This window comes from Trichosurus vulpecula, chromosome 2 (assembly GCF_011100635.1).
Source record: "Trichosurus vulpecula isolate mTriVul1 chromosome 2, mTriVul1.pri, whole genome shotgun sequence".
NCBI lineage: Eukaryota > Metazoa > Chordata > Mammalia > Diprotodontia > Phalangeridae > Trichosurus > Trichosurus vulpecula.
Genome location: NC_050574.1, coordinates 376,666,367 through 376,679,132, shown reverse-complemented (window position 1 = coordinate 376,679,132; position 12,766 = coordinate 376,666,367). Strand labels below are relative to the sequence as shown.

Genomic DNA, 12,766 nt, shown 5'->3' with positions numbered 1-12,766 from the left:
AACAGTTGCTAACCAACTAAGTTTTTAAGGCTAATAACCCTGTTTTAGGATATGAAATTTCTATTTCATGGTGAGTACCGAGGAAGATGACTGTATATTTAAAGACACAATTGTATTCCCCAGGTAAAGCAAGAAGTGATTTCAGCATTTAAGTAGAGCTTTAAGCTAGAAGACATTTCAGCAGTTTGTCAAGGCTCTTCTTCTTCAATTTCAGAAATTCTGTCTATGGATTTAAGGATTTCAGCAAGAAGATTCAATGTTTCAGCTCCAGAAAGCAATTGCTTTATCAAAGCATGTGCATTGTTCATGGCGACTCGGAGATTTTGCAAGGAAATATCTGTGTTTTGTTTAACTACTGTCAAGTTGGCACACTGACCAGATCGCAGGGCTTCATTGTCTCTCTTATTATTAGTAAGCTGAGCAGTCATCAATTCGAGATTCTGTTCCACTTGTACCACCGACTCATGATAGTTGCTTTCCTCTTTTATCATTTTTGCTTCCAATTTCCGCTCAAGTGTTCTTACCATTTCTGTCTGAGATTCAGAGAAGTTCTGAATCTCATTAATTTTTCTTCTTAGCTTACAGTTTTCTTCTTTAAGTGCTTCATAGCTTATCTGCAGTGACCGAAAATGCCTATCTCCCAAGTATTCTCCATGAGCAGCAAATTCTTTGTTTGTGTTGTTCACTTGAGATGAGGAGAAACATGTGAGTCACTATCATTTTAGGTCCATGGAGAAGGAGACTCAATGCCTGACTGTTCAGATGGGTTGGTAAAAAAAGGAAATATATGTACTACGTGGTGATGTGCCAGTAGCAACTCTGGAAGCATGAGTTTGTTCCGTGGCAGATGGCCAATAAGTCCAACTCCAGTCATCATCTTCATCTTCATCTAACAAATCTCCAGCACCAGTTGGTTCTTGGAAAAAAGGTTCCTCATAGTCTAAACCATATCCTACAGTTTTAGAAGTTGGGGAATTATTTTCAAGTCCTAATGTATGTCTTGTAGATTCCTTAGTGTAAATTCTAGCATTGGTTGTTTCCTCTTTGGACAGGCCAAGGTTCTTGTTTTTCAGAAATTCTTGCAAGGAAAATGGATTTGCCTCATCCAGATCTTCGAGATTATCATCTTCCTGGATGACCAGGCTCCGGGCTCGAGACAGCGGGGTGAGCCCCGTGCGGCGGGTGTAGCCAGACATCCCCGCACGGCCTCAATTCTACCCGTGGTCGGGGCCAGACTTCCACTACCTGGTCTCCATAGCCTTCGGTCAGCTCGTCGAGGATCAGCTACGCCCGGTTCAGCTCGTCTCAGGGCTTCACAAAATGTGAATATTTTAATGCAACCTTACAACTTGGGTGGACCCCATCTCTTCTAGCCAACTGCACAGTCTGTTCACCTCAAACACCGAGCTGGAGCTAAAGTTCTCCCATACATAGGGGGAACAGACCCGTGATTGCAATGGTGCCCTGAACAACACTCAAACATTAAACTCTCATCAATTCAATCACCCAGGAAAAGAGAGCATTTGCTTTGCTGTTCAACCACCTGACTACCAGCCTTTGGATCCCCCACCTCCACAGGCCAGTCTTTCCCCAAAATCATGGCCCTCAGAATGCTCCTTGGGAAGAAAGCCAAAGCTCTGCACTCTATCTAGCACCTACCAGGTGCTTACTAGATTTTTATTGATTAAAATTCTGTCTCAGGGAGTGGAGGAAACACAAGTATCATTACTTAATAGAGCTTATCCCTGCAGCAGTTTGTTAGCTCAAAGTAAATTTGTATTACTACATATCACAGCTAGGCTTTATTCTGCATTGACAATGCTGCCACGTTTCTGTATATTCTTTTGATTTTGAAGGGAAATGCCCTGAGCAGCCACAGTCTTTTGAGTTCTCCCTGAATATGCCTCCAAATTATCGACCAGTGCTCTGTCAGGAGACACTCTATGAGGGTCAATGCAATGGAAAACCATCCTTCCTGAAGAAGATAATTCCTCTCTTGGACACACCTCATGAAACAAAGAATATTTCATTCTCTTTAGGAAAGATGAAAATCTGCCAATACAGGGAATTCCATCACTTAAGTCACTTTATTCTTTTTATGGACAAATAGAAGAGATCTCATACTTACACCATGTGGTGGCCATTCAAACACCTTAAAAGGGCCAGGACAAGGCCGTGAGAGTCCTCTAAAGCCAAGAGTTCAAGTTCCTTGAAATGAATCTCTTAGGTCGTGAGCTGAAATTAAACTACCTGGAGTTAATTTAGGCCTTTGAGTTGGAGGGCCTTCCAACATGTGGTGTGAACTTCTCTGAATGCTCTTCAGCTTAGCCAAAGACCAGCCATGCACTGAGCAGTGCAGGTTCCTGACAGACCATCACCTCAGTTTTCCTGAGCTCTGTTCCCTTGCATTCCTCTTCTTGAAATCTAAAGGGATTTCTGGTTGTCATGTGGCATCTTATTGGAATTCCTTATCTTTGTGAGAGGGTTAGAAGCTGGGAGAAGAAATGCCACACCTAGGGCTGCCCCAACAGTCTTCACCTCACTTTTCTTCTGGTGAGTTGGAGAATTTCTGAAATGTTCCTCAGCCAAACAGCCACAGCCTGCCTTCTCTTCTTTCTGCTACGCTTTCACAGTCAGTGTTTGCCCCATGTGCCAAGGGCTCAGTTACTTTCTCTCTGACACACAACAATCCATCTCTAACTCCAGATCAGCATTTCTCCTGAACTCATTGGTTCAGTGGGATGTTGTAACAACAATGCTGCTACCACCTACTGTGGCTGTGTAAGACCAACAACAAGAGCACACAAAAGGGCTGCCAATGCAAATCTTTGATCTCCTTTTCTCAAGAAAGCAACTTCAGGGGGTTAACAGTCTCACTTCAATTAAGCATACATATATAGGTCATTTAGTTCACGAGGTATAAATCAGCCCCCTGAACTGTCGGGCTAATGCAAACAGAAATCACAAGCATACGTTGTAACCAGAGCAAATAACACAAACCCATCTTTCCACAGGAATACATAGTTACCAGTGAAGCACCAACATCTCTCTGGGTTATCAAAGCTGGGTGGGGATTTTTCATCAGCTTGACGAGAGTATTGTCACTCCATCAAAGAGTGTAAGCCAGAAGTCAAAGGATAACCTTCCACTACATGTACATCTGTTCAGGGCCCTGTTGGGTCCAAGGCTTACCATCCGTGGCATGGGAAACCAGAGTGTGGGGAAACTCCACATCATATACAGATCAATGTCTCTGGACCACCCCAGTCCTGAGAAGCATTCCAAGACAGAAGATCTCACTTTACCTGCCCCATTCAAACAAAGCCCTGACTCCTTCGAGTCCTTGATTGCCTTACATCCAAAAAGGGAAGAATAGCAAAAAATCCTGTCCTGATTACCATTACAGCTGTCTATGCCCACATTTCAAGACCCGATAACCTCATATTAACAGCACTTCCCATTCCTTCCACACAAGAAAAGTGCATGACAATACTGAAGTCACTGGGGCCTACTCAGCATCACTTGCTGCTCTCTTGGAAAGCCCTGAACGTCACATTACTGACCCTCACATTCAAGAGAAAATGCTCATATGGAGATGGTGGAGTGAGACTTTTGGAGGGGTGGGTAGGATGGAGAGTGAGAGGGTGGAGGGAAAAGAGAAAGGAAAAGGAATGGGCTAAAAAGAGAAGCTGAGAAAGAAAAGAGTGATTAAAATAAGATGGATAGAAATTCACAGATACTAATTATAACTTTGAATGTGAATAGAATGCTATATAAAAACTCTCTTGATGGTGGGAAAAAAAGTGGAAATTGCAGGGGGCCCAATCAATTGGGGAATGTCTGAGCAAGTTGTGGTGTATGGTTGGGATGGAATACTACTGCGTTATAAGACGTGATGAGCTCAGTAATCATCTAAAGGAATGAAAAGACTTGCATGAAATGGTGAAGGGCAAAGTGAGCAGAATCAAGACAACATTGTAGATAGTAACAGTAACAAAAATATTGTTTAAAGAATGATTCTGAGCAAATCAATCATTTTGACTATTATTAGTACACCAATAATAAGTAAAGGACATATGAAGAAAGAAACTATCTCTATCCAGAAAGAGAACTGAGAAACAGAAGTATTTATATATTAATTTTACATAGATAGACAGATAGCTAAATGATACAGATATAGACAGAGATGTAGATATGGATATAGGTAGAGAAATAGAAAGAGATATAGATATACATATACATATTGATATAGATATAGATAAAGATATAGATATAGACATAGACATAGATAGAGATAGAGATATACTTATAGATACGGACATACCTGTTTGGATAGCCATCTTGAGAAAAGGGGTGGGGAGTGAAGAAAAGAAAGGAAAAAAATAAATGTACATGATAACTTCATTATATTTTTTAAATGAATAGCAAGGTGCAAAGGAGAGATTTTTACTTTCATGTGCAATCATCTTTTCTAATACAATATGCTATGGAAAGCCTTGTTTTCCTCCAGGAATTAAAAATCAAATGAATTATCCAAAGAGAGAGACACAGGCTGTTCTCTCCAAGTTGTCCAGAGATGACCTCATGGCTAAACCTAAGGGCCTCTTCCGTATCTTCATACTTCTTGATCCCCTTTGGCTTTTGACAATGCTGGGCAGCTACTGTTCCTGGCATGCTTGACAGTGCTCTTTCTGCCTGATTGTTCCTTCTTGTTCATCTGAACTAGCTCTCCATCTTTTTCTTCCATTCAAAATAATTCTGACTAAAGTCCACAATACAGTCTCTTTCCTTTCTTTTACCTTTTACTTTTCCAAGGATGAAAGAGTACAACCTCCTAAGGACACAGGGCTTTTAAGACAGTTCGTCAGCCACTCCTTGCCACATGTCCAGATGCAGACCACGAATCTTTACTAAGATCCAGACCCCTACAATTGATTTTCAATGTATGCAATTTCAACATGATAACCAATAAATAAAAATATAAATGGAGAGATAGACCAATAGATAGATAGAAAACAAATGAAAGAATGAGTGAATGAAAGCCCAGGTCTGGAACACATGTCCTCTCCTACCTCACCCAAAGAATCTTCCCTCTTCTCCACTTCCCTATTCCTTTCAAGAGCACCAAAGCCAAGGAAACATCTCAGGTTTACAGATGCAGGGACTTCCCTGACCATCAACTATCACTGCAAATAGATGATTAGTTGACAAATCTTGTCTTTCTTACCTTCATAACATCACTGGCATCCAAACACTTCTTTTCAATTTCATACCTCCCCTCTTAGGCCACGCTCTCCTAGCTCCCTTTCCAAAAGACCCTTTAATGGTCCCTCCTTTCCTCAATATTTTTCCCACCCCAATCCTCATTCCACTCAGCTGCCCAGTATATTTTCTTAAGTCATTCTTCTGACTCTCAATATTCTATAATTCCCAAAAGCCCAGAGCCACACACTTGTTATGTGAATTCCAGTTACTTCTTCTGTATTGATTCAAATAGATGGCTTCTATCTAGCATGTCATTTTGTCCTTTAGCTAGCCCAATCTTCCCAGACCAATCTAAGTACAGTTGATTTCCCACCGCACATTTTTTGGTCTTCTCCATGCTAGCCTACCTTCTTTCACTCAAACAATGCACTGCATGTGCCTTCTGTCTGCCTTCACAGGGGCCGGCTGTCCACAGTGCCCAGAATCCTCTCCTCCCTTCTCCCTTCACCTCTGACTTCCTCTTGTCGATTATATCCTTAGTTCTAAACCAACCAGGGGTGCATAGCCTTGCCCTACCCCTAGTGTCTTGTGTCTTGGCCTCTGAGATCTTCTCCCATCAGTTCTCCACATTTGTGGCAGATGCCTTGGGGTTCTCACTGAGCTTAGAAATTTAGAGCTGCCCAAGGACAGGGACTCTTGACATTGCATTGTATCCCAATCCCTAAACACAGCGCCTGTCACAGTGCAAACACTGGGGAGGTGGTTTGTACTTTGGCTGCTTGTGGAAAAGTTGTTTGAGCGACAGATTCCACAGAGTGGTGCTCCAACAAAATGTCAATTCCAACCTGAAATTTACATAAAGTATTCTGTTACTTGAGCCTTCAGAAACCCTGATTTGGAGAGATAGGACGCAATAGCTAAGATAAATTATCAGAAGGACAGGAAGGAAAAGGGTAATTGAAAGAGGACAATGCTAAATGGAAGAAGGCTGCCATGAAGCCTGGACAAGGCATCAGCCACATTAACCACGTGGACTTTAGCAACACTACAATCATTTTTCATTATGGGAATAAGGTTGTGGCAGATCCTCCTCAGAGATACAACAAAACAAGAGAAAATTTCCTTAATGAGTGAAGAGAATTTCTGCAAGTGACCAAACAATGCCAAGAATGGGATGTTGCCCCAGCAATCAGGTTAATGGGACGTATGGAATTCTGACCTGGCTTAGCCTTACTTCCTGCTGGAAACATATAAAAGTCCCTGTGGAGGTAGTGCCGTACACAATCCCACAATCTACCCTCAACAGCAATCCACATCCCTGAATCCTGACACAATGTGCTACTACGGAGGCTACTATGGAGGCCTGGGCTACGGCTATGGCTCTGGTTATGGCTGTGGATGTGGCAGCTTCCGTGGCCTAGGCTATGGCTGTGGTGGCTACGGCTATGGAGGCCTGGGCTATGGTGGCTATGGTTATGGCTGCTGCCGCCCATCTTGCTATGGAAGGTATTATTCCTGTGGCTTCTACTGAAAAAAACCATTTGCTCTTGGCCTGTCATGACAAGTTTGTACCTCTCTGCTTTGGCCTCATTCCATGGCCTCGTAAGGACCTCACCTTCCACCTGCCTCTAAGCCTGGTGGCAGGGGAGAACTAAAACAACAGCATCTTGGAATTCCTATGGAGCACAGAGGGCAGGGAAGTGGCAGGGACCGAGCAGCAGCAGGACCCATGCTAATGGAGAATGATGCTGAATCTCACCTGTTAGGAGGGAAGAGTCCTCCAATAACAACTTCTTTCCACTAATTTTGCTCAGCTCTCATACACCATGGCTGAGGTTTCTGTTACAACTTTCTAATAAACTTGTTTCACTGGCTTAGCAAAACTGTTTTTGCCTCTCCTCCTTAACCTCCTTGGACTTGGGTTTAACTTCTCATCATGAAGAGAATTTGAACCTTGATGTATTTATATGAATCATTGCAGAAGATTTGCTCTCCAATTCATCTTTTCAACGAGCAAATTAATCCCTCTCCGATTTTCTGTTGACAAAACATATCATTCCCTAGGTAAATGTCTTTTGACTTCTGTAGCACTTACACTTTAGTACCTCATAATACCATGCCCACACTTCACTGGAAGTAAGGCATTTGTTCACTATAAGCTGCACCCCTTCTCCCACATTCTGTGGACAAATCCTCAGGGCTTTTATCTTCAAGGTTTCGAAAATTCCACATGTTCATGTTGCCATGTTCACAGTTTTTGACCTCCACATCCATGGAGTCCCTGATGACTGCCACAACTAGCTTAGAATTTCCCTTGTTTGAGGCAACTCGGTGGGGCAGTGGCATGAGTGCCACACCTGGAGTCAGGAAGACTCATCTTCCTGAGTCCACATTTGTCCTCACACACTAGGTACTCTGTGTGACTCTGGGCAAGTCACTTAATTCTGTTTGCTTCACTTTCCTTACCTGTCAAATGAACTGAAGAAAGAAATGGCAAATACTTCCAGTTTCTTGGCCAAGACATCTTCAAATGGGTTGACAAAGTTTCATACACAAGTGACAAATGACTGAACAACAAATCCCTTGTCTAGCTGTCTTCCTTGATTTTTTTTCACCCAGGAATCTGAAGATTTGGAGCACAGCACAACTGAATGGCCACAAGAAAGACTACAGAAGAGAGTTATATACAAAATCTGAATATTTTAATGCAACCTTACAACTTGGGTGGACCCCATCTCTTCTAGCCAACTGCACAGTCTGTTCACCTCAAACACCGAGCTGGAGCTAAAGTTCTCCCATACGTAGGGGGAACAGACCCTTGACTGCAATGGTGCCCTGAACAACACTCAAACATTAAACTCTCATCAATTCAATCACCCAGGTAAAGAGAGCACTAGCTTTGCTGTTCAACCACCTGACTACCAGTCTTTGGATTCCCCACCTCCACAGGCCAGTCTTTCCCCAAATCATGGCCTTCAGAATACTCCTTGGGAAGAAAGCCAAAGCTCTGCACTCTATCTAGCACCTACCAGGTGCTTACTAGATTTTTATTGATTAAAATTCTGTCTCAGGGAGTAGAGGAAACACAAGTATCATTACTTAATAGAGCTTATCCCTGCAGCAGTTTGTTAGCTCAAAGTAAATTTGTATTACTACATATCACAGCTAGGCTTTATTCTGCATTGAAAATGCTGCCACGTTTCTGCATATTCTTTTGATTTTGAAGGGAAATGCCTGAGCAGCCACAGTCTTTTGAGTTCTCCCTGAATATGCCTCCAAAATATTGACCAGTCCTTTGTCAGGAGACATTGTGCGAGCATCAATGCAATGGACAAAAAACCTTTTTGGAAGACGATAATTCCTCTCTTGGACACACCTCATGAAACAAAGAATATTTCATTCTCTTTAGGAAAGATGAAAATCTGCCAATACAGGGAACTCCATCATTAACTCGCTTTATTCTTTTTATGGACAAATAGAAGAGATCTCATACTTACACCACGTGGTAGCCATTCAAACACCTTAAAAGGGCCAGGACAAGGCCATGAGAGTCCTCTAAAGCCAAGAGTTCAAGTTCCTTGAAATGAATCTCTTAGGTCATGAGCTGAAATTAAACTACCTGGAGCTAATTTAAGCCTTTGAGTCAGAGGGCCTTCCACCATGTGGTGTGAACTTCTCTGAATGCTCTTCAGCTTAGCCAAAGACCAGCCATGCACTGAGCAGTGCAGGTTCCTGACAGACCATCACCTCAGTTTTCCTGAGCTCTGTTCCCTTGCATTCCTCTTCCTGAAATCTAAAGGGATTTCTGGTTGTCATGTGGCATCTTATTGGAATTCCTTATCTTTGTGAGAGGGTTAGAAGCTGGGAAAAGAAATGACATACCTCAGACTTCCCCAACATTTTTCTTCTGGTGAGTTGAAGAATTTCTGAAATGTTCCTCACCCAAACTCCTATAGCCTGCCTTCTCTTCTTTCAATTATACTTTCTCAGTCAGTGACCACCTCATTTGCCAAGGGCTCAGTAACTTTCTTTCTGACACTAAATAGTCTATCTCTAGCTTCAGATCAGCATTTCTCCTGAACTCACTGCTTCAGTGGGCTGTCTGTGCCTAGGTTGCAAGCTCCTACTAACCTCTTTTTAACAGACTTCCCATACCTTCCACACATAAAAAGTGCATGGCTATAATGAAATCATTGGGGCCTTCTCAGGATCTCTAGCTGCTCTCCTCTCACTCTCTTTGAAAGGCTTGTACCTCAAATTCATGACCCCCACCTTCAAGAGAAAATGATCTCTCTAAGTTGTCAAGTGATGACGTCATGGCTGAACCTAAAGGCCTCTTTTGAATCTTCCTGCTTCTTGATCTCCCTTTGGCTTTTGACAATGCTGGCCAACTGCTGTTCCTGGTGTGCTTGACGCTGCTCTTCACCTCTGATTGTTCCTTCTTGTTGATCTTGACTAACTCACCTTTCCCTGCAAAACAACTCTGGCTGAAGCCCACGGTTTTGTCTCTTTTCTTTCTTTTACCCATGTCCTCTCCAAGGATGAGAATGTAAACCCTCCTTAGGTCCTAGGGTTTCCCAGACATTCATTTAGCCACTCACTGCGACATATCCAGATCCAGAAATGAATGTCTACTGAGATCAAATCTACATCATGAATAGTCAATGTATACGGATTCAACTTGATGAGTCATAGATATCTCAAATGACCCCAAGTGTTGAATAGATTTCCCCATTCTGCCTCATGCAAAGTACCCTACCTCTTCTCAGCTTCTCCATTCCTTTCAATAGCACCAACACCAGGCCAAAATCCTAAGTTTACAATCTCAGGGACTGCCTTGACCCTGCACTATCGGTGCACACATCTGATAGTTGTCTACACTTGTCTCTTTAACTTTCACAATGTTACTGGCATCCAAACACTTCTTTCCTATCAAAAGGTTCCCACCTTAGACCAGGCACTCACACTACCTCTCCAAAAGAGCCTTTAATTTGTCTCCTTGACTCAGTAGTTTTTTTTTTTTCCCACACAGATCCTCTCTCCACTTAGCAGCCCAGTGGATTTTCCAAAGGCCTTCTTATGACTCATGAACTTCATAACTCCCAAAAGTCCTGAGCCCCGCACTTGTGATTGTGTAAACTCCTGTTGCTTCTTATTCTATCGTGATTTAAATAGCTTCTGTCTGGCATTTTGCCCTCTTCTTTAGCTGGCCCAATGCCCCCTGTCTAATCAAAATACACTTTAATTCCCTATCCAAATTTTATTATCTTGCAAGTGATAGCCTACCTTCTTCCATTCAGAGGTTCCCAAACTTATTTGGCCTACTGCTCCCTTTAAAAAAAAATTACTTAGCACCCCATTGGAAATCTACTTTCTTTAATCCTTTAACAGTTTTGCTAAAAATGTGCATCATTTCAAAAAATATATTTTTTTTTTAAATGACACATCTTAAATTTAATAATTTATTGTAAATTTGTGGGGTTTTTCCTGCACTGAAATTTTGATGACAAAATGTTGTATCATGTAACTGTATAGTATCACATTATAAACAAGTCATTATATGTACATATTCCTGCCAATGCATGCTGGACTTTCTGACAATGCAGGACCACCGATCACCTGCCAACATTTTCTTGTTAAGATCTGTTGGTGGACTTGACCACTGAATGGTTATAACTGGCATTTTGTGTGTTTATTCGGAAAATAATGTGGTCACTATGACTTTAACGCCGTTACACAACAGATGAAACATGTACAAACAGCTTTTCAAACTTGTATCTTCTCTTCTTTCATTATGCTTCCGCAGCCCCCTTATTTTTATTCAGTGCCCCCCCCCACTTGCACCTGAAGCTACGACCTTCCCCTGGATTGTTCCAGCGCCCCCTAGGGGGTGGTATTGCCCACTTTGGGAACCTCTGACTCAGACAATGTTCTGCATGTGCCTTCTGCTTGCCTTCATATTGGCTGGCATCCAAATTGCCCAAAATCCTCCCCTCTCTCTTTCCTACACCTGTCTCTGGTCGATTATATCCTCAGTTTTAAACCTATCTGAGGCCCATGGCGTTGTCCCTTTATCCAAGAGTCTTGTGCCTCTGCCTCTGAGATGTTCTCCCATCAACTCTCCATGTTTGTGGCAGGTGCCGTGGTGTTCTCACTGAGCTTAGAACCTTGGAGGTGTCCAAGGACAGACATTTCATCCTATCTCAATCCTTAGGCACAGTGGCTGGCACAGTGCAAACATCAGGAAGGTGGTTTGTGCTTTGGCTGTTTTTGCAATGGTTGTTTGATGGACAGATTCCACAAAACTGTGCTCCAACACAGTCTCAACTCCTAGTAGAAATTTGTGTAAACTGTTCTGTCACTTAAGACTCAAGAAGTGATAATGAAAAGAGAAAGGATTCCATAACACAAATAAAGGATCAGAAAGCCAGAGAGGCAAGTGTACTGGAAGAATGACAATGCCATCTGGGAGAGGGCTTCATGAAGTCTGGGTAGGGCATCAGCCACATTAACCACATAGGCTTGAGCAACACTGTAATCATTTCTCATTACAGGAATGAGATTGTGGCAGAGCCTTCTCAGAGAGACAACAAAACAAGAGAAAAAAAGCTTTAATGAGCTGGGGGTATTGTTGTCAGGAGTCAAATAATGACAAGAATGTGATTTTGCCCTGGCAATTGGGTTAATGGGAATTATGCAATTCTGCCCTGGGTTTGCCACACCTCCTCCTAGAAGTGTATAAAAGACCCTGTGAGGATGGTGCCTTACACACTCAAATAACTTACCTTTGACATCCATCCAAATACGTGACTCCTGACACAATGTGTCATTACAGCGGCTACGGCTATGGCTCTGGTTATGGCTGTGGATGCGGCAGCTTCCGTGGCCTAGGCTGTGGCTTTGGCAGCTTGGGCTATGGAGGCCTGGGGTGTGGTAGCTATGGCTTTGGAGGCCTGGGCTGTGGTGGTTATGGCTATGGAGGCCTGGGCTATGGTGGCTATGGTTATGGCTGCTACCGTCCATCTTGCTGTGGAAGGTATTCTTCCTATGGCTTCTACTGAAAAACCACTTGCTCCTGGCCTGTCATGGAAATTTTGTCCCTTCCTGCTTTGGGCTAATTCCATGGTCTTGCAAGGACATGGCATTCCATCTTTCTCTACAGCTGAGTGGCATGGGAGAGCTCGAATAACAGGGCCTTGGAATCCCTGTGGAACACTGAAGGCAAGGAAGTGACAGGGACTGAGAAGCAGCTGTTTGGGCTGAGCTGCTTGTTAAAATTTTCTAATAAATTCGTTTCACTGGTTGAGCAAAACTATTTTCTCCTTTCCTATTTGACCTCCCTGTACTTCGGTTTCAGCCTCTGATCATGAAGAGATTTTCAGTCTTAATATATCTATCTACATCGTTGCAGATTTGCTCTCCAATTCATCTTTTTCAATGAGGTGATACCTCTCCAGACTTTTGTGCATAAAACATTATTTCCTTGTTAAATACCTTGCTAAAATTTGACTTCTGAAGTATTTAAACTTTGGTACTTCATAATATTCCAGCTGCTTTTTAC

The 12,766-nt window shown here is 42.6% G+C and overlaps 1 protein-coding gene and 1 pseudogene across 1 annotated transcript; one reads left to right on the top strand and one right to left on the bottom strand.

Annotated features, from left to right (window-relative positions):
- Positions 1-130: 130 nt before the first annotated feature.
- On the bottom strand, positions 131-1,213 carry LOC118839258 (annotated as a pseudogene).
- A 5,325-nt stretch (positions 1,214-6,538) lies between these two features.
- LOC118835296 (keratin-associated protein 19-3-like) lies at positions 6,539-12,266 on the top strand. Its single transcript, XM_036742489.1, has 2 exons — positions 6,539-6,684; positions 12,176-12,266. The coding sequence occupies exons 1-2, from the start codon at positions 6,539-6,541 to the stop codon at positions 12,264-12,266; spliced, it is 237 nt and encodes a 78-aa protein (XP_036598384.1).
- The last annotated feature ends 500 nt before the right edge of the window (positions 12,267-12,766 follow it).